Source organism: Netta rufina (assembly GCF_964035555.1).
Source record: "Netta rufina genome assembly, chromosome: 4".
In the NCBI taxonomy this organism is placed as follows: domain Eukaryota; kingdom Metazoa; phylum Chordata; class Aves; order Anseriformes; family Anatidae; genus Netta; species Netta rufina.
Window position 1 is genome coordinate 19,646,564 of NC_140127.1, and position 25,358 is coordinate 19,671,921.

The following is a 25,358-nucleotide window of genomic DNA, read 5'->3' on the forward strand; positions in this document are numbered from 1 at the left end:
CACTGATGGATGGAATTTCAAGGGGATTTAGAGGAGAGAGAGGAAAAAAAACAACAAACTATGAGTGAAAAGTGTTTTGTAGGTTGTGTTAACACTATAGCCTTCATTCTGTTTCATAGTTGTTTCAGCTTAGGGTATGAAAGACTTATATGCTGCATCAGCTGCAATTGCTGTGTCAGCAAAGCTCTGACTGCAAACAGAGGTATGTTATTTGGGTTATTTCTGACAAAAATTTCTTAGTGTGTAAGTCTACTTGTGAGACGCTGCCAACAGGCACATATGAAATAGCTATAGCAAGAGAATGTCTTTAGTATTGTTAAGGCCTATATTGACTATGTTTACAGAAATGCTGGTTTGCAACAAAGGCAGCCTACGAAATAAAACAAGAAATATTCAAAACCAGTCATCTAAACTGGGTGCAGTAACTGTGTTTCTTTTTCTTTCTCTGCTCACACACAATTCAAAAGGAAAACTTTTATGGTCATTCTTTATACTGTTACTCCTCCCTTCTTTCTGTTTTTGGAATTTATCATTTGCCTGCTGCTTTGATATTTATTTTTGTCTCAACCAGTGATACTGATTTAAAAAAAAAAAAAAGGCAGAAAAAAGTACCTGTGAGTTACCTGGAAAGAATTTGACTGGCTTTGGTGCTCAAACTGCAAGTGAACATGAATTCTACCTACATTTACTCTTTACTGTATATAATTGGCTGATCTGCTTTTGTGTGCTATGTCCTTATATCTTCTATACTGCATTTTCTCTTCTTCTTTGTTCCGGTCCTTTCCAAGTCCTCTCTGCCTTCCCTTGTGTAGCATTTTCCAGACTTTGTGTAAAGGACAATTGCATGCCTGCCTCACATAAGTTTGGAGGTGAAGAAACATCTTTATTCTTATTTTACGGGTAGAAAAATCAGTGTAGGAAGGGACTGTGACTTATCTTCAGACAGAGTTTGTAGTTTTCCACATCAGTAGCTTACTGGTGATCTCATTTATGCTAGAAAGAGAGCTTGAAGGAGCCCACACACAAGATGTTGAGGTGATAAAGAACACTTAATAGAAAGCTAATAAAGATTTTCTGTCAAGAGAGTTTCTTACCTGCCTTTATTGTGGCATACATACTGTAGAAGTAAGTATTGCAGTCTGGAGTACTGCTCAGCTCTGCATTAAAGGGGAAAAACAAATGGAAATAATTAAGTCAATAGATTGTACAATACAAGCACTGCAAAGAAAAAATCTCCCTCTGATTTACATTCAGCAGAGGAGGAAATACTGCCTTTGAGGGTGGTTAGAATAGCAGAGATGGGTAAATTCCTTGGTGTCTACTACTGCTACAGTTAGATAGACAAAGTTAATAAATGCAAGAGGAGGGAAAGAGAAGAGGTGGGCAGAGGAAAAAACTCTCTTGCTGATTTCTGTTGTGTTCCCAGAGTTGCATTCAAGTAAGTTCAATGAAAATTAAATAGTTAGACTTCATACAATGTCTCCCATGCTATACAGGACACTAGATTTCATGTCATCTAGTGGATGGTATTCTTGCTTTCTTCTACATGTTCAGTTTGAAACTAAATCTGCAGTAGATAGTAACATAGTGATCAAGGTGAGTTTTGAGGTTATCATATTTGTTACTTCTAAAGTCTTCTGTCTACTAACAATCAGATCTGTTTAACCTGGATAAGTCTTACTAGGGGTGAAAGCTCTTTCAATAGGACTGCAATGTTAAGGACCTTAAAGATCACTTTAAAAGATTTCAGTTATTGTTGTAACTGATAAAATACACAGTGTATTTTATCCCCCTCAGTTAATTAAAACAGGACTCAGCTGAAGAGTACATTTGACCACAATTAGTGAGATCAAATCCTGTTATGTTTGCTTCTGCAAATGTGTTACCCTTGTTGGACCTTGTCAGGCTGTCACACTGACTGTATTTGTCCAAGCAAGAGAAACCTTTGCAGGGCCCCAGGTTTCCCGTCCAGCTGAAAGGGAGATAGGTCTGGAATATGAATCAAGCTTTTAACTGTATGCCATTGTAACATTGAACGTGACAGAGTGAAAGTTAAGCATCTGTTACGTTTGTTACTTTGGTTGGCTCTGCAGCCAAGGACTGTGATGGCATTCAGTCCAAGTAAAGCAAAGACAAGTGTTTGGGTTCTTAAAATATGTGGTGAGTGCTAAAAATACATTTCAGCTGATACTATGTTATTGTCTCCTCTCTAGGTCAAGGATCCATCTTTTTCTGTCTTTTTATAGATTTAAACACTGTTGTATCATGGTCTGTGGCTACAACTTCCACACATTATAGTAATATAGGTTATAAATAGCAATAACCTACATGCAAATTATGTCGAGTAAAGTACTGCTGTCTGTTCTCATGCATGTAGCTAGTTTATTTCTAGAATTTATAGCCTCTAAAATAGGATGCATGTGTGTATTTGTGCAGTAAGCATGATTTTTTAGGTGGAGAAACTGACATGGACCTTTGTAGGGGATAGTGCTTCTGTCACAGAAAGAAGATTATTTTTATTACAAGAAGTATCGATTTAACTGATCTGCTGGAAAGAAAGTGCTACTAGCTGAAGTGCTATCTGCATGCTTCTTAAAGTGATCAGTTTCTGAGTTTCCAGTAGATCTTCATTGGCACTTCAAAATATTTTTATTATTTTAAGTTATGAAATAACTTCCTTGAAAAGAAGCATTGCTAAGTTTCTCTTTGCATGCAGAAATGCTATTTCACTTTTTGGAACAGGATATACGATGCAGTATATTGCATGATATCTGTAATCTTTTCAGATACACTTAGCCTTTGGTTAAAGTAAATGAAATACATTTGTCTTTAGTTTGGGAGTTCCCATATTATGGAGGGAGAAAAAAAAAAAAAAAAGGAAAAGAAAAGCTGCTTTACATTTAAGCTAGCTAAGTGTAATAAAAATAGTTGCCATAATATTATTTCCAGGAAAGAATTAGAGCAAAAACTAATTGCACAATTTTCATAGTCAACCTGAACAGAACTGTAGATGAATATGTCTACAAGAGCATAGATTTAGACTGGATATAAGGAGGAATTTTTTTCATGGTGAGGCACTGGAACAAATTGTGCAGAGAAGTTGTGGATGTCCCATCATTGGAAGTGTTCCAAGTCAGTTTGGATGGGGCTTTGAGAAACCTGTCCCTGCTCTTGTTGGGGAGTTGGGAGTAGACTTGATCTCAGAGTCACTTCCAACCCAGACTATTCTATGAAACTATGTAAAGTCAGAGTAAGTACTTTATATCTAGTTAACTTCTTGCAAAATAGCTTATAATTAAATATGAAAGGTATTGTGAAGGAGTTGGAATTGGCAGAAATTGATAGCTATTCAGAACACATCCTGGGGACTACTGTGCTTTATCTTACCACTTAAAACTGGAGCTATTGTGCTCCAGGAAAGGTTTGTGCTTTTAACAACGTTCATGTGATTTTCTAAAGCAAAGGATTATGTTAAAGTAAACATTTTCTGTTTTTTGTGCTCCAAAACTCAGTCTGTGTTGTTTTTTTTTCTGGTATGTATAATAGAAAACAGTGATTTTTTTACTTACTGTGGGTGTGGCTCACGTGCTTGTAGGGTTTTTTTCTTTTTCTTCCTCTTTTTCTTTTTCTTTTTACATTTTGTTATTGCCTTCTAAGAAGGTCAAAGATTTTGAAAATTAATTATTGAAATACTCTTTAGTTGCTAACTTTCATTTTTAGAGGTGATGGAGAGTTCTATAATAATATTGTTCTGCTTATATGGCAGTAAATATCTTATAAGGAACATAAGCTGCCAGAGTGCTCATCAGAAAACATGTCTTTTTCCTAGGTGTTTTATTCACAATCTGCTGCTATAGGTAAATTACAGGTACTACACCATTTAAATGCCTTTTAAGAGTTCTTAGGCTTCTTGTGTACAGGTAGAGTTTGACAACTATCCATCCTACCTACCTACAAGTACAGGTGGTATCTATTGGATACAATTGTGTACATTTTGTCTGAGAAAGCAACAAATTGGGCAAAAAATCTATGTGTTAGAATAAAGTATTTTACATCTCGGTGAAATCTGCCTCTCCTTTAACAAGATCTCTTACTTTAATAAACATGTCTGTTCATCTTCTACTTTTTTGAAGAACTGTACTCACCTACCTAAAGTAAGCAGAGAAAAATGTGTACCATCATTAATTTGAGTCTGTCAGCTCAGCGGGTGTTTTATTATCAATTTATTCATTAATATATGCAAATTCTGTCAGGGGTAGTATATTGACTTCAGACTCAGACTAAATGGAATGCTTATGTAGTATTTGTTTTACATCTGCATATATTTTTTTTAGATGTGGATGTTAAAAACTTGTTATTGGAAACTCTTTTCTTCAAAAAACTACTTAAAAATCTGTATTGGTTCCTTTGGGAAACCTTATTTTGTTTGTTTTGTAGACAAGTCTCTTACTGGTCTGGAAAACAGAGATCATACTTTATAGCATTCCAGCTATACGCAGTGAATCACATCCATGGTTGTTTTTGTAAAATATTCAATGCAAACATTTAATATTTTTATTTTGACATGAGCACAATTGCACTGGACAAATTTATACTTTTGTTCCATCTTTTATTCCTTCATATTATAATATCTTGATTTTCTTTATTGCTTTTGATGAGGAATGTTTGAAGCATGATGGTTAACATGCAGTAGTTCTTAGAAAGCAGAACAGGTATTTAGTATGGCATCTACAAATAATAGCTGATAATATTGTATACAAGCGTATATTTATAAGCTGTTTATGAATTATGTAGTTGCTAGTCTATATTGGATTAATCATTCAGAAATTGATCTGTTAGTACCAATTCAAGAGAGTTATTGTATTCATTTTACTAAGAGCTTTCAATCGAAACATGTAATTTCATTTCTATCTGAGAAATGAGAGGAGCATGAATTAGATGATTTTTGCTGTTGTACCTGGCAGGAATTGTAAAGGTAGTAGCCAAGCCAGCTCCTCATTGTAACTGCAAAGAGGAACTTAGAGTTCCTCAGTGCTCCATTGTAGTGGACTGGAATGGAATTCTTGTTCTGTCCTTGCTTCTTGTGTTTTGTAGTTTTATTTTATTTTTATTCTTTCATGCGGGGCAATCCCAAGCACAAATACAGTCTGGGTGAAGAATGGATTGAGAGCAGCCCAGATGAGAAGTACCAGGGATATTGGTTGATGGGAAGCTCAACTTGAGCCAGCAATGTGTGCTTGCAGCCACAAAAGCCAACTGTATCCTGGGCTGCATCAAAAGCAGCGTGGCCAGCAGGGCAAGGGAGGGGATTCTGCCCCTCTGCTCTGCACCTGTGAGACCAATATAAGAAGGACATAGACATATTTGAATGAGTCTAGAGGAGGGCAACAAGGATGGTAAAGGGGCTGGAGTGCCTCTTCTATGAAAACAGACTAGGAGAGAAGAGTCTGGTGAGACCTTATAGCAGCTTTCCAATACCTAAAAGGTGCTTACAGGAAAGCTGGGGAGGGACACTTTGTCTGGGAGAGTAGTGATGGACATGGGGCAATAGCTTTAAACTAAAAGAGGGGAGATTTAGATTAGATATTGGGAAGAAATTTGTAGGATTCTGTGATTGCAAACTTGAAGAAAGGTATTCAGCTTTAACTGACGAACAATAATGGTTCAACAAAGTCAAAGCATGGATATGTAAGAGCTAAGAACATCCTTAATTGCTGTAGAGCTAGAACCATTAAACTCAACTCTGTAAACAAAGACATCTAACTGAACTGTAGGCCTTACTCTGTGTCATTTTCACACAGATAGTATTGTTTTGCCATGTCATTATTTTAAAAGATAGCTACTCCTCAATGATACAGGCTTCATCTAAATAGCATGTCAAAGATTGCTGAGATGACGTATCTGAAAGAAGCCTGTACTGCTTTCTTTTAAGTGGCAGGATATACAATGGAATGGCAAAGACTCCATTTGCAAAGCTAAAAGAGTTCCAGCTCTCCTTAGTATTACTGAACAAAAGATTGGATCCTAATCAGATATATATAGGATAAACGAAGACCCTTTCACACTCTTTTTGATTACCTTGTCCATGTATTCAGCCCAGAAATAATTTCTTATCCTGTGAAATAAGGTTTGGATGTGTTTTTTCTTTTGTTGTTTTTTTGTTTTGCCAAATTGATTTGCTTACTTCCACTCCCCTGGGACTTCTGCTACATTTATTGTACTGACTAGATTTGGCTTGGGGAAAGAATTGGGTAGTAAATAACATTTTCTCCAGAAGCCATCCCTCAGTTCAGAAATTGAAAACAATAATAGCAAATGAGGCAGGGAGCTACCTGATGTTGCTTCATATAAGAATTTTGAGTCAGACATGCAGAAATGCTGAGTGCAAAAGCATAGCTTCATGCCTTGATATGAGAGTTGGTGTATAAATTCAAAAACTAGAGTGGGATTCATAACCTGGGTAGGAAATTAACAACATTATTTTTGAGTGCTCGCTACCCAATACTTCAGTTTTGCAGGTATAAAATAGGAATAATTGCACTACCTAATTGCATTGGAGTGTTGTGAACGTGTTCATATTTATGAAGCACTTCAAGTAGTATTATGAGAATTCCACGGTCATTCCTTTGAAATTAGTAATCTGCTGGTGTAGGAGTTAGACCATTTAGATAAGGCCTCCCTTATCCAGAGAATTCCAACAGAAACACTGAGTAATTACCCATTTTGGAACACACTGTGTCCTGTGATCTGAACGAGGCCTGAGTCTGTGTATCTTAACACACACTTACCAGAAAGTCAACTTCAGATGACTTTGCAGCCTTGACTCTGGAATTTCCAAGCTGAGTGACTAAATCTCAAGATTAGTGTTTTGTATATGATTTAATATTATTTGATTCAACTTCTAATCATCATATTTTCTTTTTTTCTATGTTCTTTTTTAGTATCCAAAGTTTTGAAAGTACTTACACTAAAGTGATCCTGCGGTGGTTTAGGATTGTGGCAGTTTGTCTTCTAAATAATACATTCACCTCAAATATACATTATGAAGTTCACAACAACCTTCAAGCAGAGATAAAAACTTTTCTGCATATACAATCCTACCATATATATATATATATTTTTTTTTATATAAAAAGTTTGTTCTATCAAATGGGGATAAAAGTTTTGGTAGCGCTTAGTCTATGGATCTTGCTCTCTGCTTATTAGTTAGTGTCTAGCAAACAGAGCTTTGAATGTATAAAATTATAGTAGCTCATGTTTGTACCTTTAAAGCAGTATCTCGTGTGTGTGTTTGATTTGGAGACTGAGTGAAGTGAAATAGGAAATGGGTACAGCTGCAAACAACTTCCATGGGTTTCCGATAATGCTGGAGAATTACTCAGTGAGGAAATGAAGGGGCAGTGACCACACAATAGTATACACTTCATTTTGACAAAGGAAATCTTTGTTGCTTAACTACGTGTGGTTTTTAATCCCAATTGAGCTAATAGTTTAGAACTCAAATAAAACAGGCACTACTACATTACACGCAAATGTGATTTACAGTTAAATAAAAACCCCAAACACTGAAATTATTTTTCTTGCTACTTTAGCTGACAACAAATGACATGCTCCATTATTGTTCATTCATGTCCCACAGCTCAAAGTGTATGTAACGAGTATGTGCCCAACTATTTGTCACGTGCAGAGAAAATAAAGCATTTCATTATATTGACTGTAGAAGAATTTTTTTTCCTTCACCTTTATTGAATATGTGAACAGAAGTAACCCAAATGTTTGTTAAACTTCTTCTGCAACTAGAGAGGATTACATGAGTAGACAAAAGTTTATATAGATTTTTTTTCTTGAGCCTGGGAAAACAAGTTTATATCTGTAAAATTATTAATAACATCTTCACAGTCACCGTACAATTTTTAAAGATTTAACATTTAAAAAGATGGAAAATCTGCTGTGTTATAGATAGTTTTTTATTACTATTTGCAAGCACTTATGTAGAGATCACTTCTTTTAAATTTTTAGATGATGCTGTTAGAGCTTTTTAAATTAATATTCTGTTATATCTTTAGAAAACTGAGCTGGGAAGAGCAAAAGGGGGAACAAAGTAGCAGTGCAGCAGTCCTTCCCCTCCCTCTTTCTGTCCTGGAACCACATAAAACCTTCAGGTCATACTCTATGATTTATGTAATGAAGTGGGAATTTAAAAGAAATTAAGATTTTCTTTCCATTATTCACCCTTACCATACCGTGTCACAGAAATGGTGATGGAGACATAGTCACTGTATAACTAATTTTTATAGTAAGAGCTAAGAACTCCATTTTGAGATTGAATATATAATGTGGGAAATTACAATTCTGGCCAGGGAAGAGTTGTTGGTGAGATAGAATTATGAGCCTCTTGCATAGTACCACTGCGTATACCAGAGTATAATGGCTTGCAGAGGTGTTAGCCTTTCAATGATAGGCTGTCTGAGTAGCATAACTGTAATGAAGTTTGTATATCTAAAAACACTACTACATTAGTATCGATTTCCTATTAAGAGATGTTTATTCAGTCAGAAGTAGTGCCCATGTTAACAAACTTGGCTTGATTTTTTGAATGATGAAAATAAAAGATCAAAACCTGAGTGATTATAATTTGTTTTAGCTAAAAAATTCACAGGAGTCAGTCAAAATCTAAACGAGCTAAAGAATTTCTCTCCAAATCTTGAACCAAGACATTTGACAGCAGTTTGTAATCATCTCTGTCATGAGTGTTGCACGGAGGACTTTACATATGGTCTGGTTGCAAAATCAGTTTCTTCTAAATCTGTAGGTCAAAGGCATTTCAGGATTGTTATAGTTGTATTCTGTCTTGTAAATATAGAAAATAACACGCAATTAAAAGAAAAAGAAGAAAGAAAGAGCATTGTGTAAATCAAACACTCACTCAGATATGTTGGGAGTTGGTTGTATAGACAAGTACTGCCCTCAAACAATTACCTGTAATGGTGTAATAACAGTAGTGTTCTTAGTGACATTTGAACAATTTTCTGAGTAATTTTGTAAATTCATATATTATCCTTAACCCCTTCTTAACGTCAATGAGGAGGATAATGAGGAGGATTACATTGCACAGCATTGTTGCCTGAACTTTGCTTTCATTTGAAAGATTGAAATGAGTAGCCAAAGAAAATTCCAATAAGGTTATTTGTAGGCTGTCTAAAACCCTGAAATATCTCAACATGATAATTTGTGCCTCATTTATCCACATACTCACACTATTTGAATTGGAAGAAGGCACCTCAAAAAAAAAAAAAAAAAATTTTGACTGATTGATTATTGATAGTGTTAGAACATACGATGTTACTACCAGCATGCTACTCATAGTTCTTGCCTTGGTTCCTTCAGAATATAAGCTTTTGCTTCCAGTGTTATTTCTGTGATAAATGATTGAAAAGCCTCTGCCAAATCTCATTTTCAAATCTTCCTTTGCATGTTGTCCAAAAGCTATCTTTATTTTACCAATAGAAAGATAGTTCTGTTTGTTCCTTTCTTAAGGAGACACATTCTTGAACTTGCCTACGTTTAAAAATGTAGAAGACTGTAATTTTAAAATTGGATTGCCACTTCCACAGTTGACAAAGCAAGACCAGCCATCTTTTGCAGCTGAAGAGCTTTCTTAAGGAAATCCTTGTGATTTAATGTAGCGAAAAACAAAAAATTAAACAAATAAGCCACATAGATAAAAATAATAAGTATCCATGGATGGGGGTTCAGAAGGTGAATTTTGCTCTTCCGTAACCCGTATTTTCAAAACTGTAAAGGACTGGATTTTGTCAATAACAGTCAGTTAGTTAGTGTTATATCCTTTCTGTGCAAATCATTTAAGTAAATATTATTTTTTCTTGTTTCTATGTTTTAAAATGTAAAATTAGTTGCATAAAACATTGTGACCTTCACAGATCAGTTTATATTTTATTAATTAATATTTTCATTTAATTACAGTTAACAAACTGTATTATGTGTGTCTTCTTACTCCCCTGTGTTTGTTGTTGTTGTTTGTGATGGTGTCAATTACCCGCATGGTTTTGTCATGGAAATCTAAGCTACATCTAATCATCAAGAAGTTCTTGTTTGCACTGGCAATACTTTATGGTCTGTGCACATTCAGGTCCACTGGGTGGTCTCATTTGTATAAAAATAGTCTTAGATGCACTACAATAATTGAGATCAAAACCCACCCTTTAATGTTTTGTTTCCATGGTTGTTATAGTAAGAGAGACCACATAGGAAACTAGTACTTCTGTTCCATTTTCTGGCATCCCATAGGGTTATTTGGAAACTACTTTCCTGAAAGGCACTTCTTCATAGAATAAATGCTTTTAACTACAGATTTTAATTTCCTGTTTAACATGGAACATGCCGGTATAATTTTTCAGAAAATTTTAAACCACAGTACTCATGGTTTAAAACAAATCTAGCAGTACTAAACTTTACTCTTCCTTCTACTAATATACTTTACTGTTTGGAGAATTTATTAAATATCAAAAAGAGTTCCATAGTTTCAAGAGTTCAAATGTTACCTAGTTGTTCTTAACCAAAGCTGTCATGATGTACATGCTATAATTGCACCAAAACAGACACTGGTATCTATCTTAGTAAAAATGGTTGAATTACACAAGAGCAAGTTTGACGTCAAGGCGATAGCCAACACAGAAATCTGCTCCAGTATTTTCTTTGAGGTCATGTATTCTTAATTAGCTGTAATAACTTCTAAAATCTCTCCATTAAATTTTAGGTTTGTGTAGCAAGATGTAGTTGAAATGCATGAAGGCTCTGATTTTATGGTTGTTGATATGCACCTGTAACTCCAAATCTGTTTGTTGATTAATATGTTCAATTAACTCAATGCAAAAACGTCATGACTAAACTTTGTTTAATTTCAGAGACAGCATTTACCAACTGTTAATAGCAGTTAACAACAGACTGAAGTCCAAAGAGTATTTTTTTTCTTTTTTTCTTTTTTTTTCTTTTTTTTTTTTTTATGAATTTGCTACTTCCTGGCAACATACATAATCCATATATATATGTTTCAGTGGTATTATGGGAGATTAATTATGGAATTGTAAAACTGTGACAGAGAAAGTGGCCACAAAACTCATCTCACTCCTTTAATAATTGTTTTCAAATATTTCTCTCAAATAATTATGACTTTTTAAAGCATAACTCAGCGATAGCCACAGTGAGATAAAAACTTCATTTCCTTGTTCAGGGGAAAAAAAAAAAAAAAGCCAAGTTTGGAAAGGAGCATAGGGTTTCTTTATTCAAACACTACAAATGCAGCAAGATTATGTTACGTTGGAAAAGGTTGTTCAAGGTGTTGTGAGATTTTATAGCAATAATCCTGCACTTATTTATTGAAGATAGTAAGTCTCAAAATGAGGGAATAAAGGAGAGTGATGAAGATAAGGTTAGTAAGAGAGTTAATTACTCTAGGAATTTGGGCTTTGAATGGGTGTGACATCACTGTACCAGATAGGGCTGATGGCAAGAGTATTTTTGCAAGGTCAGCAAAGAGATAACAAACTTACAGTTTTCTGTTGATAATAAGATCAAAGTTAATTCTATGGGAAATTTGTCATCACTGTTACTAGCTTCCTTTTAATAATTAAATTTAGGTTTAAGGTTCTTTTTTCACACAAATTTATTTTAAACAATTTTTATAATTTATTAAGTTGGTTTGTGTGTGTGTGTTTGTGTATGTGTTTGTGTGATTTTACCTTATACTGCTTATGACTTCCAATTTTTTTTTAATCTTCTCAAGTACAAGAGAAACAACCTAAAAAAAGTATATGATTGCCAGTAAAAGCAGCTACTTACTAAATGCTCTCAAGTATTCATCTTTCGAGGTCCCTTCCAACCCCTTCAATTCTGTGATTCCATGATTCAGAATGATGAATATTAGACTTAGGTTAGTTTTTCCAGTGTAGCTATTGTGCATGGGGAAGGGTGTATGGGGGAGGAGGAAGTGGTGTGATTATTTATATAATTATATTATTCTCCAAACAGTTTTACTAGTTAAAAATAAAAAATAAAAAAATGCAGTGGTAGTTATACCATTATCTTAATAAATAAAGGCTGAACATAAAGTACTCCATGACTGTAAAGCTACACAGTTAATGTTATAGGATACGTTTTGAACAGTTTCCTATAATTATATGGTTACTAAACACAGATTTTATACTTCAGCTGAAGTATAGCTCAAATTCCACAATATTTATTGGATTAAATGACTTGGTTATTTACGTAAATCGTTTTTTCCTCTGTATACCATATGTTAATAATCTTTGGTGGGTTGTTTGTCTTTGCTCTCTGCTTGCAGTCACTAAAATGATTAATGAGCACTCTGATCAGCAAATTCCAGGTCTTTGTATCTGGATGCTGTTAAAATAGTTGAGGGAAGTGATTCTTAATAAGTGCAAGGTGCACATAGGAAGTTATACTTTGTAGTTGTACCTTTGAGTACTTTGAGTAATTAAATTGCCTGGCTACTGATTAACTTGAAATGTTGCCAGAGATCTAAGTAACTTACTTTTTGACCCTATATACAAAGCTTTCAGTCCCTCCTAGTAACATGTAACAAACTTATAAACACTGATGTAGTTGTACCTCAATAAATGGCTAATGTGCTGACACAAGCAAGACCCTATGGTCTAGGCTTGTTATCCCTTATTTAATGCAGTCTTGGGCTGGGTGGAACCAAGATCTCAGTTACTCATTATGTTTCTTTCATAGAGTACTGTTCAAAGGGCAAGACGTTTATTCAACTGGCATAAGTGTGACAAAAATGATTTTTGTGTATGAAATTTAGAGTATATGCATCAGCATCTGAAATAGGAAAGAAGTAACTGCCTAAATAAAAGAAGGTGATCTCCAAAGCCAATGAAGTCTGGACTCCTGTGAAGCATTTTAGCCCTTTAAGTCTCAACTTGACCTTGCTGCATGTGCACTGGGAATGGCTGCTGGCTTTTGCCTCATCAGCTGCAGGTGGGAAATGAAGACAGAAAAGCAGCTAAATGCTGAAAGACTGTGCTGGTTGAGTGCAATCATGCTATACTTAACAGAAAAGGAAAACTGATTTCAGCACAGTATACTACAGTAGCATCTCTGTTTTAATTTTTCTAAAGCTAGCTCTTTATAAGTGGTGAAACCCTTTTCTGTAAAATAATCAAATCATGCATGAATCAGGTTCATACATGAAGTGGAAAACTTCCTTAAGCCCCCAAAGTAGATTTAAACTGCCTAGAAAAGTCTGCTAAGCACCAGAGTGGAAGGAGAAACCTGGGCTTTCAGTCTCAAATTTGTCTCATTTTTATACTTCCCAGTCTTTTGTTAAAATAATGGAAATGATTACTTTTAAATGCTTCACTTGAGCAGAAAAGGTATTTCCAACCATTTAGCACTTTTAAGTGGTATAGCTAGTTTCTTTTGGGACTGTATGCTTATAATCATATTTTCAGCATTTGAAAATTATTGGTGATGGTTTTGTCAGTGGTTTTATTGAGAGCTGTTAAGGCACTTAGGTCAAGGAAGAGTTTGAAAAGCAAGTCAAATTGCTAAGGAACAATCTTCAGGGCCATGTAATAAAAGAAAAACGTACCATTTCTTCATGGTATGCTCTCTCTAGTATGATAGTTGATTAAGTTGTTCATTTTTGGTTTTTGTTTTTGTTTTTTTTCTGCTCAGCAGCCTGCATTCATAGTGATATGTTACAAAGTCTCACTGTCTAGCTTGAAATCATCTATATATGACTGGTGGGACATGGACTTTAAATTTTAGCAGCTGCAAAGCTGAAATCTGATCTAAAATCCCTCTTCTATTGCTTTCCATTGACTTATTTTTATTAACCTGTTTATTTACTTCACTTGTGAAGAAATGTTTGGCTTACGTAGAAGACAAGGTTTGACTGTAGTCTTGCCAAAAGTATATCTGAACATAGTATCAATAAAGAATTTATTTAGAAAGGAAGTATGAACCTTTTTTGATGGTCACTGTAAAGTAAATTAAATGCAAATCATAATTAATTTGAAATCAGTTGAAAGAAGATCGGGGGAGGGAGGGGGAAACACACTTGTTTTTCCATGGCCATGATGAAACAATCATGGATTATTAATCATTTTATCCATTCTTTCAGAAAATGTTGAAATACCAAAAGCAGTTCCAAACATCCTAAGAGGTCTTCCTGACAGTGGGACTTGAAGTTCAGTGTATTCATTTATCAGAGAAGTCTAGGATGTGACTTGATCACATTGAGTACTTTAATGAGGAGGAAACTACTGATCCCATACCTAAGGGCACAACAGCCTTTTTTTTTCTTGAAGAGATGTAATTGGTTATCACTGTACAGAGAATGTATCCTGTAATTGACCCGGTATGTTAGGGTTGTGTTATGCAGTAGTCAAAACTAGGTTATCATTAGAGCCACATGTAAATTTAAAATCCATACTTAAATTCTTACACTGATCGATATTTTTAGACATTGTAAAGAAAATTCCAAGATAATAGTTTTTAATATTCATTAGTAATTCACCATTTTGGAACTCAAACTGGGGGAATGGAAGTGTAAATAATTAAACTGATCTAGAGCTTTAAATTGAGTTGTACTTAAACAGTCTAGGAAAAAAAAACATTTCTGCAGACTGGTTATGGTTTGCATTCAGCAGGGAAGACAAAAATCTCGTCAACAAAATGTAACTGTAAAATTATGACTACCCTTATCAGATTTAATTCCAGTGTCTTGTGTCTGTTGTTGATAAAAATGTTATATCTGCTTTCCATTTCCTTAAACCTTCAGTGCCAATGCATTCAAAGATCAAAGAAGCTGTATTTATTTTTGTATACTACAGTTCAAATACCGTTACACTGCATTCAAACCAAACCAATCAGCTCCAACTCACTGGAAGCAACTAGCAGACTTGGCACCTGGTTTAGTCTTTTGGATTGTGGGGTTTAGGGTTTTGGCTATTAGCCAAACTCCCACCCAGCTGCTCACTCCAGTGGGATGCAGGAGAAACTAGGAAAACCGGAAACAAAGAAGGCTCATTCATCGTGATAAAGACAGGAGGATTGCTTACTGACTGCCATCGCTCCCAGGCTGACTCAACCTGAGGGAAATTAACTTCATTCATTCTCAATCAAAATAGATTCCAATAGAACCACTGAGATGATCCATGTGGCTAATAGAGTGGCGTTACTATTTTTATCATGGTACCTACCTACTGTCCTAGAATTTTTTAAAAGAGTTTGCCATTTCAGTATTGATTGGAGTTGTTGTTGAGGTGTTATTTTTCAGATATGGGACTGAGATGCAGAGGTAATGGGATGTAACTAGGCACTGAGATGAAAACATGTGGGATAGAATAAATCCCTACTAATGTCAGCTCCCTTGTGCTATTTTCTTGTAGCAGTTTTCTTAATATTTATGCAATTCAATGCTGTACTTGCATTTTTGTCTGCTTAATATTGTTTGAAGTGAACAACTGAAATAAATTGTATTTGGATACAGTTGTAACTGTTTTGATTTTGCAGTAGACCTCATAGTAGATATCCCCCGAATGTAAACTCTAAGGAGGAAGGAAGGAGGAACAATACAATTGTTTGTTACCTGGTGTGGGGTTTTTTGTTGTTGTTTTTCTCAAGGATGTTTACAATTAGTTTCAATTCATTACAGTATTTTTCCATCTAGTGAGGCATAACAGCTGTGGTTTTATCCAAAGACTCTAAATTATACAGCTGCTGTTATGAAAATGTTACTGGTGAGGTGAGTTTTAAAACATTACTGAATGCAAAGATTGAACTAATTTTCTAAAGGCACCATTTTCTCATCATTAGCTTAGAAATGTTTGTTATAAACTTGTGTTTTCCCAAGGATGGCTGACCTATCTTGACTTACTGTGCACTGATTCCCAGGTGGAATAACAGTGATGGAAATTACTGGAGCTGATAGTTCCTGTTGTGTTCTGGGGAGGACAAGAGGGGAGAAGTGTGCAATAAGAGGGCGCAGAAGGAAAACAGGAAAATATGACTGCAAAACAATGCTCTGTGAGTCAGTTTTGCTTCAAAAAGGAATGCATTGTCACAGTGAACAGATTCTCCACACCATGTAGTAAGGATCTCCAAAGTGATTATGTTACACACTTCTTCAGAAATTAATTAAAAATCATCTTTCATTGTCACTTCTGTGCTTTGCAGCATTGGTAGCTAGGTAGCCAGGGCTCATCACAACCCCAGACTAGCAGCAGAAGAGTAAAACATTTGCTCTAACACAATACACTGCTGTGAGTTTAAGGACAGTGGTTTGGCTTTCCTGTAATGGTGCCTTCTTTTATGTATTTAAGATGAATATCTAAAAATATTTTATTAGAATTGAGAAGCATCACCATGGATGGAAGATGCAGGAGTTGGCTTAGCTAGAGGTTTGCAGCAGTTTTGGCAATAGAGGCAGTTGATCAGACAATTATGAATATAGTCTAGTGAAAGTGAGGTGCAAGTTTCACAGGACTAGCATGATGGGGACAAGGATCACTTTGCTGAATGTTTGTTGGGCAGGAGAATAGGAACAGAGTTAGGCTGGAATTGAGGGCCATTTAATGGTCAGGTGGGGATTTAGTGTATGCAGAAGTGTGGATATTCATTTATGTGTGTAAAGGTAGGGCAATGAGATCTCCAAACTGTTACAGGAAAGAGGGGGAACTCGATCTAAAAACTTTGAGAATGTTAACTCAGTAGAAAGAGCGGACTGTTGGCTCCTGTCATGGGGAGCTGATTTACAGTAAGTCCAAAGATTCTCTCCAACCATCTTAATGAGCAGTCAGAAAAGCCATAGTGCTTGGATTAGGAACGCTGGACTTTACCATCCTGGCTGTAATTCTGAAATGCTCTAACAACAAATTAAATCTATCAGTGCAGCACTGGGTGTTTAGAATGTACAAAAGCTTGAGGGGAAAAAAAGAAAAAAAAAAAAAGGAAAATCTCAGTGTTTGCTATAATCAAACCCTTTATAATGTTAAACTGTTGTGAAACAAACCTCACTCAAGCTAATGTTTCACTTAGGAAAGTGGCTAGCAGTAAAGGGTTAAATGCAAAGAATGTCATGCATGTGTATGTGATTCTAAATCCAGAAGTGTTACATTTCCTTTGTTGGCACTAGTTTCTGCTGAATTTACAGGATATATATGGTGAAGACTAAGCCCTTCTGTTAATGGTCTGAAGTGTTTTAACAGCAGTGTGGCATGCTTGGTTGAAAAGGTTGGAAGATTTAACAGATCAAAGCATTATACATTTTGTTCATACTGTATACTTATCTATCTGCTTACCTTTTTGAGTTCTACTGAGCAGCTTCATTAAGAAAAAATATATATGGAACTAGCTTTTCTTTAACAAACTACTGTATGTAGAATAGCGGAACAAGATGGAATTCTTTTTTGGAGTGCTTGCAGCAAAGGGTTTGTGTTTGTTGTTTTTTTCCCCCCCCCCCCCCCCAAAGTATTAGCTGGCATTTATTAGCAGTGGTTCCAGTCTTCCAGTCCTTATGGCTCCACTGGGGAAAAAGTGGGTAGGAAACTGCTGAAAGATGCTGTCTTTCTACTCTCGTGTGCGCAGTTCTCTACTTGCTGCTGCCATGAGAGATGGAATCTAATATTGTGCAGAGGGTGCAGAATGAATATGGGAAGTGTATTCAGAAAAACACAAGCATAATGAGTTGTTTCTGCTGGAATTTCTTTATTCTTGGTCTTTTAGAGACACCCCCCCCCCCCAACCCAGCTATTCAATAGCTAACTCATTGAGTGGCTGTGCTGAAACTTACCATTCTCCCTTGCAACTCCAATGAGCCTCAGGGGATTAATGCTTCATGGGAGGGCTTGTGATGGCTTTCTCCAGAGGTATTTGATGGAAGGGAGTGGTTAGGAGAGCCTGTGTTTCTTCAAGTCTCCTACAAGTCCCTTTGCTCAATGGAAGTAGATGAGGCATCTGCTTGGCCATTTGTTCATTTCCAATTAACGGTTCTGTGCAGCTCCTCATAGAGCCTGTGAAAAAGAAGTGGTGTGGTTTGGCCAGCCTCACCAGGAAATAAGAAGAAAGCTTTGTTTAGAGTATGTGACAGTAAATATTTCCAGTTGTCATTGTTCACAGCTCTGTAATCTCTGTGGGAAGATGTTACCTCAAGGACGCTAATACTTTGACACATACTTTCCTCCCTCCCTCCTAAATTCATAGTACTACCACAACAGTTCCCCCCCCCCCCCCTTTTTTTTTCATTCACACTTTTCTTGGAATTAAGGGCAATTATTTTATAATACTGAAAATAGATACCACAAGGATAGCATACAAATCTTCTGTGTTGCAAAAGTATAAAAAGGTGAAGTAGAAGATGATAGAAATTTGGTCAGAATACTAGGTGTATGATAGATTTGATAAAATGGCAAGTCAAATTGCTTGAAAAACAGGGGGCAGATATGGCCATAATTGAATGGTTGTTCTTTGAACTATTTTTTGAAGAACAGTTGAACCTTTGACAGCTGTAATATTGTGTTATATGTTTTGTTCATATTATTTAGTACAGGCTGTCTGTTTTGTTGGAATATGTAGACTACAATTCTGTTTTGACATAAGCATTGGATAGCTATGCACAGATGGTGTAAAATTCTGTTTCTGTTGGCCTTTCTCTTTTAAGTGAAATTGAAATATTTATTGATGTTGCTGTTCTTAATTATATGCTCAGTTTTTATCAGCTGTGAGACAACTGCTTGAGTCAGGCAGAACTAGTGCTGCACCTGAGCTAATGAGCATGTTTCTTCTGGGAACTGAACCCAAATACTGTTGTTAGCTCGGTTTCTTTGCCACACAAAAGCCATTAAACTGTTTGCAGGTACAAGTTGGCCCTACAAACTGCCATCAGTGTGTTCACTTGGCACTTAGCCTGAGCTAGTAAATCCCAGCTTGGCTTTACACAGAGTTCTGTCTTGTATATTTGAATGCCTGGCACATTTAACCCCCACTATGGGCAAGCCATTCAGCTATAACTGAAAGTTGACTGAGTTTACTTTTCATGAAACTCAGTAGCTAAAATTTTGAGCCTGCTATTAGGGAGCATTGTATAGCTTAGTTCCTTTTGTGTTTAGATCTTATTCATTTTTCACCCTGAATTCTTTGACTTCCCTCATTTAAAGCAAAAAATATCATACCTTCCTAATATTGCATCAAATTTGTATCAAACTCTTGCAACAATATCTAACGTCTTGCACCAAAAACTCATCCTTCTTCTGTGTTACTGCCAGCAGCACTACTGTTTGAGTCTTCATCTCTGCTAAATCAAGCCATCAGGTGTGTCCACATGCACACATACTCAAATTGCTGTTTCACACTATTAGTGCATCTCTTCAGGTCATCCTTACTCTGTTATTGTTGGTAAAAAATAAATACAAGCAGACGTTTCCACTGAAGTGATTATTCAAATTATTTATGTAGTATGTGTAATCATTCTTTGAATAAGGTATATGAACACCCTTTGAAAAAAGACTTATTGTGAGAGAAATACATAAATTCCTGCTGTCAGAAACAAGACATGGATGGGTCAGAAAGTAGAACTGCATCTGTTGTCTTAAGGACTACTACAGCTTAGCTTTCAAATAACAAAGAATATTTTCACAGACCTTAAGGACTGGAAACCCCTCAACCATTCCTTTAATGAAAGCTAAGTGCTGCAAAAATGGAAGGGACCACCAAAGAAGAAATTGAGATTGGATATATTAGTGACTACAGGTTTAACATAACCCCCATCCGGATTATTTTCTTAGAGGATCTGATGAATTATTCTTTTATGTTACAGGTCTAATTACAACCACATCTAGAAAACTAGATCGAGAGCAGCAGGGAGAACACATATTGGAGGTAAATAATTTCTTTCATTCTCTGAAAAACAGTGACTACAAGTTAATTATTCTTTTACGGAAAGTTAAGTATGCCATACTTGATTACCATATAAAGAACTTAGATAATTGGATTTCAGAAGTAATTTGTGTCTGTGTTATATTGCAATGCACAAAGCTATGCATTAAAACAGTGTGTTGGGACTTTTTATTAAGAATTAAGATACAAATAAAGGGTATTTTTTTGTTTTTATATCAGTAAGCCAAGATCTTATTTCAAACAGTACAAAGACATGATTGTTAGAAAGAGCACTGTGATTCTTTTTTCTCCTCTACTGAAACAGTCAGTGTCACCCTACTGAATATAGACCTCTGAAAGATACACAGATTTGTTTTCTTTTTTTTTCAACATTGAGAATACAAACAGATTAAGTAGACTTTTTTTTTTTATATAACTTATTCATCAATCACTTAAATAGATCTGTTGACAATGTGCATGACAGATTCTAAGAAGATGACATTTGTGACACAATTCTTTTATTTAGCTACTTTTGATTGATCATCTGGAATTTATGCAATAGATACTCTCCTTCTCTGTCAAAGAACTTGGAAGAAAATGTAGACAACTGTGAGTTTGCCAGTTTCCCGTTACTGTCATGTAATGTGATGGCATTGCCCTTCACCAGCAACTTAATATTCACAGTGATTTTAACATTGTACCTAAGATCTGGAACCATTATTACACACTCCATCTGAGTGATAGGTAAAGGACTGCAATATGAGTCACCAAAACAAGCTTTAAAACTTATCTGGTTTTTCTCCAGAATTGTTGGAGCAAATCTGGACTTACTCAGTACTTGTAAAACCTGTAGAAAGGTTTTCTGATAGAAATATAAGCATAAAAACTGCATAGATTTGTTGGAGAATGTAAACCTCGTTAACATGAACTATTCTTTTGCAAAACTCTGGAGTACAGAGAGTCCTCTTGGGTCTTTTCAATCCCTTAGGCACATTGGAAGCTGGATTAATATGATTTCTTATCATGATTTTAACTTCTATACCAGAATTGGAATGAATTCGCTTAAGTAGCAATAGGGTGGGATTTCCTCTAAAGTGTGTAGTAGTAATAGAAGCTAAGTGAATTAACTGGCTAAGCTAGAAGTAATAGCAAAGTGAATTAACTGGCAAGTGCTGTTTAGTACTAGACACGTTATTCTTGTAAATTGTAAAACCACTATATTATTCTCTTTTAAATTGCCTCCTGAAATCTGCTTGTGTAAGTTTCCAAAAGCAATTCCTGTCACTTATATCTTATTTCTGTGACCCATTGCTATGTATATTGATTGTAAAATTGGTATCTAATGACTTTTGCTCCTATGCATATTGTATTGGCTTTTCTGTTGGACTTACACATTAAATAAAATGAGCTGTGAATCATTCTCTGACCCCAAAGCCACGTGGCACAGTATGGCTTTGAATGCATATAACTTATCCCTAGAACAGGCTGGCTATCTCCAAGTTGCCTGTTGAGAGTGGTGCCTGAATTCGGTGAATTCCTGACTGTACCTAGGCAATGTTTGCGAGAGTGCTATTTGATCTGGACAAAAGCTTGTCAGAGGTCGTAGTAGCAGTGTAAAGGTATGGACAGTTGTCCACTAACACTCATGCTTGAATTTTGGATCCTGCTTGGTGTCATGCTGTGAACACAATAAGATCAAAGCCCTGCCTTTTGATATTGCAATACAAAAAATAATAAATAAATAGATAAATGAACTGAGCTAATTATTCCAAGATGACATGTACAGAACTCAGGCTGTTCTAAGGTTACAGTATCCCACAGTGGTACATAAATACTCATGCTTTCACCATTCTCTATAAAGATAGCAGATTAAGCTGCTTGTGCTCTAGTTTGGAATGTTGGTTATTGCCTGATGGTATTGTTTATAATTCTTCATTCTTTCTTCAGTTTGAATCCCAGCTGGTTAATAAAGTTGTAAATAAAAGTCTGCAAAATATCCAGTGCAAAAGTCCTGAACTATGGTGTGATAGTGACAGGCACTATGGCCCAAAGTAGCAGTTTTCCCATTTGTTAGTTTTATGTTGACACCTTTGAAAATAGATTGGAAAGAAACCCAGAAATGCACAGAATGGTGGGCAATGTTGTCAGCCACTCAAGCCAAGTGCTGTGCATGTGGCTAATTAATTGAGCATTGAAATGTTGACCAGATGGGTTGGTGAGTTTATTCCTTGTTTGCTATTAAAATTGATCTTTGATTGCACTCCTGCTTATGTTGTAGTAATTACTATGCCCCATTTTTTTATTCCCAATTTGTAACTATTTTCGGAGTTCCAATTTGATGGATTATTTTTCATGCTATTATTTTAGATCAGCTTCATGCCGTTCTCTCATATCTTAGCATTCTTTTTGTTTTATCGGTAATGTCTTCAAAACTCAGGTTGCCATTAAATCAAACTTCATTTTCTTTAAATTTGCCATTTTTCTTCTTGGCTCAAAATTAAGCAATAATGGAGCAATATTAATTTTATGTTAACAGACAAGTTATTCTGTACCCCATGATGCACATATTTAACTCCTTATTAGCCAATAATTATAGCAATTAATTATTAGCAATTATATTATTGGACAATAATATATTACTCAATAAGGGGTTAAATAGTAAAAGGTAAAGTAATAAGGTAAGATTGCTATATATGATATGTTTTCATATCAGTTTGGTCCATTTCCATCTTTTTCTATGTTTTCTGATTTCAAATTAACAGAATTCTTAATTTTGCTGTATTTTTATTCAATATGCATACATCAATAACATCATATCAGTGCTAGAGTTAATATTGCAGAAGATTCCTTATTCATTTCCTGGCATTTTTATTAGAAAATTTGACTATTGCTTGAAGAACAGATTTCATTTCATTTCCCAATTCAGTTAGGCTACAGTAATAGATTGTTATGTGTATTGCTTTAAAAGGCTATTTTTTAAGCTTCTTTCAAACAAGATAGTGATTTTATGTCTTAAAATATAGTTTTTTAATGCATAGGCCTGTCAAATTCTGAAAATTATAGTATTATAAATTGCATCTTGGAGATGTAAAATCAAATGATTAAATTGAAATGTTGTAAGGAAACAGTAGGCTGAAATTACGTTAACATATTATTATTACAGTGAAACTGTTATTAAAGATACTATACTTGTGTGCTGTTCCTGAACTCAAAAATTTAATATTTCCTCCACAGTGCTGCAAAACAGTAGAATAGATTTAATATATATCTATGCTGCAAAATAGCAGAATGTATTTAATATATATCAACTCCTTCATGCCGTATATAAAGCATGATAATGTTAAGATAGTAGCTGAGTAACTCTTTGTAGTTCTTTTTCTAAGTATTTACCATTACAGCTTTATTCAACAGTCTTTATGTAACTGAAGTTAGAGAATTACTTTGCAGTCATAGGAAAATCTGATTTTAAAAGCGCGTTGTCAGAAAGACCATAGTTGAATTGAACACTAACTGTATCTTTTTTTAATAAAAAACAGGTAACAGTAACAGATAATGGTATTCCTGCAAAATCAACAGTTGCACGAGTGATTGTGAAGGTTTTAGATGAGAATGACAATAAGCCTCAATTTTTGCAAAAGTTCTACAAAATCAGGCTTCCAGAGCGCGGTAAGCCAGAACGAGAAAGAACTGCTAGGAGAGAGCCAATCTATCGAGTTATTGCTGCAGATAAAGATGAAGGCCCCAATGCGGAGATCTCTTACAGCATTGAAGATGGTGATGAACATGGCAAATTCTTCATTGAGCCTAAAACTGGAGTGGTTTCATCCAAAAAGTTTTCTGCAGCGAGGGAATATGATATCCTTTCCGTGAGTCAAAATCTCATATATCATGAATATGTGAAATATTCTTTTATCTGTATTCTCATCACATTTTATTCAGTAGCTGGCAGATGAGTTACTGCAGTATCTGGAGGAAGGAAAGCATCAACAAATCGAGAAGTATTGCTTTGTGGGTTGGTACTGTTTTTTAAAGGATGCTTTCAGATGCTTGTATTGAGCAAGTGAATCAAGAAGCTACAGTTCTTTTCCAGAACTTGACGGATAATGAACAGAATGAGGGAGCATAAACAATCACATTGACTCTCTTTCAGGAAGAAAGTGAAATAAAAGTGAATTTATGGTAACAGTTTATGCTACTGTCAGGTGCTACATTTTTTTTCTCCATTTGCTCCCCAGCTAATGAGGGGCAAGTAGCACTCTGAGAGACACTTAGCCATTCTGGATAAATCTCACACAAACAAACATGCCTGGAGCTTATTATTACTTTTCCATTTATGTGACATAATGATTTATATGACTCTGTAGCCTAAAAGTTGTGTCTGTTTCACAGATTAAAGCTGTAGATAATGGTCGTCCACAAAAATCATCAACTACACGGCTTCACATAGAATGGATTCCAAAGCCTGTCCCACCCACAGAGCCCATTTATTTTGAGGAAGCATTTTTTTCTTTTACGGTGATGGAAAGCGACCCAGTTGCTCACATGATTGGCGTAATAGCTGTTGAACCTCTTGGAACACCACTTTGGTTTGACATAACGGGTAAGGATGCCTTAAGGGCTTTTATTATTAGAAACGAATGCATGGAGTCTGAGATACTGGAGGGCTCATTGCAGCTTGGTTTCTTAACCACTCTTCTAAGTAATGCAGTTTTGGCATTCTTCAGCAGTAGATATTTTTTCCTGTAGGATTTATTTTGTTGTAAATCAAAACGACTGTTTTTATCAATGCCACTATATATCAAAAAATAAAATTGCATTGCAAAATACTTGCCGTGTTGCAGTTTTGTAAATGACTTATGAATATTGTGTCAGTAAAATTAAAACAAATCAAATCAATCTTAAAAGTTATATGATAGGGAAAGAAATAAAATGCCACTTTTCTGCAAATAGGGATAGTACACCCAAAGAGAGATTACACTGTTCACACTGATTTCTTTTCCTCTGGGCTGCCCCTCAATCTGCTGCTGTCCTCTGATTCAGTACTAAAAGGAAAGCTCGTGTGCTACTAACCCCAGCAAACTTTTTCTTTACATATTCTTCCTGTTATAACATGCTTTAATCTCTGCCATTGGAAGTGGAATTCTAGTCAGTAATATGACTATACATAGATGCTCTGGTGACAAAATTAATAGTACTTTTTTAATTTTAGACTAACTCATTAAACCACTGAGTACCAGGAATACAGAGAGAGTTCACTGTATAACTGATACTAAAAACAAGTTCTGACCTGTGTTACATTTCAGGATCAAGTTGAACATCAGAGCCTTGTTTCAGGAGAGGTATCTGTAGTTAACTGTTTCTGGTCTTAAGATAGCCCTGTAAGATTCAGATTTTCCACCACATTCACGAGAGAGATAAGGGACCTTAGTTAC

The 25,358-nt window shown here is 35.4% G+C and overlaps 1 protein-coding gene across 1 annotated transcript in view; it reads left to right on the forward strand.

Moving 5' to 3' along the window:
- Nucleotides 1-25,358, forward strand: part of FAT1 (FAT atypical cadherin 1) — a gene marked incomplete at both ends in the record, with an annotated part of 99,343 nt that overhangs the window by 28,928 nt on the left and 45,057 nt on the right. Inside the window, 3 exons of the mRNA XM_084286306.1 lie at nt 19,868-19,929; nt 23,463-23,792; nt 24,316-24,526. Of these exons, the coding sequence (XP_084142432.1) occupies nt 19,868-19,929; nt 23,463-23,792; nt 24,316-24,526 (603 nt within the window). The remainder of the gene's footprint in view (nt 1-19,867; nt 19,930-23,462; nt 23,793-24,315; nt 24,527-25,358) is intronic.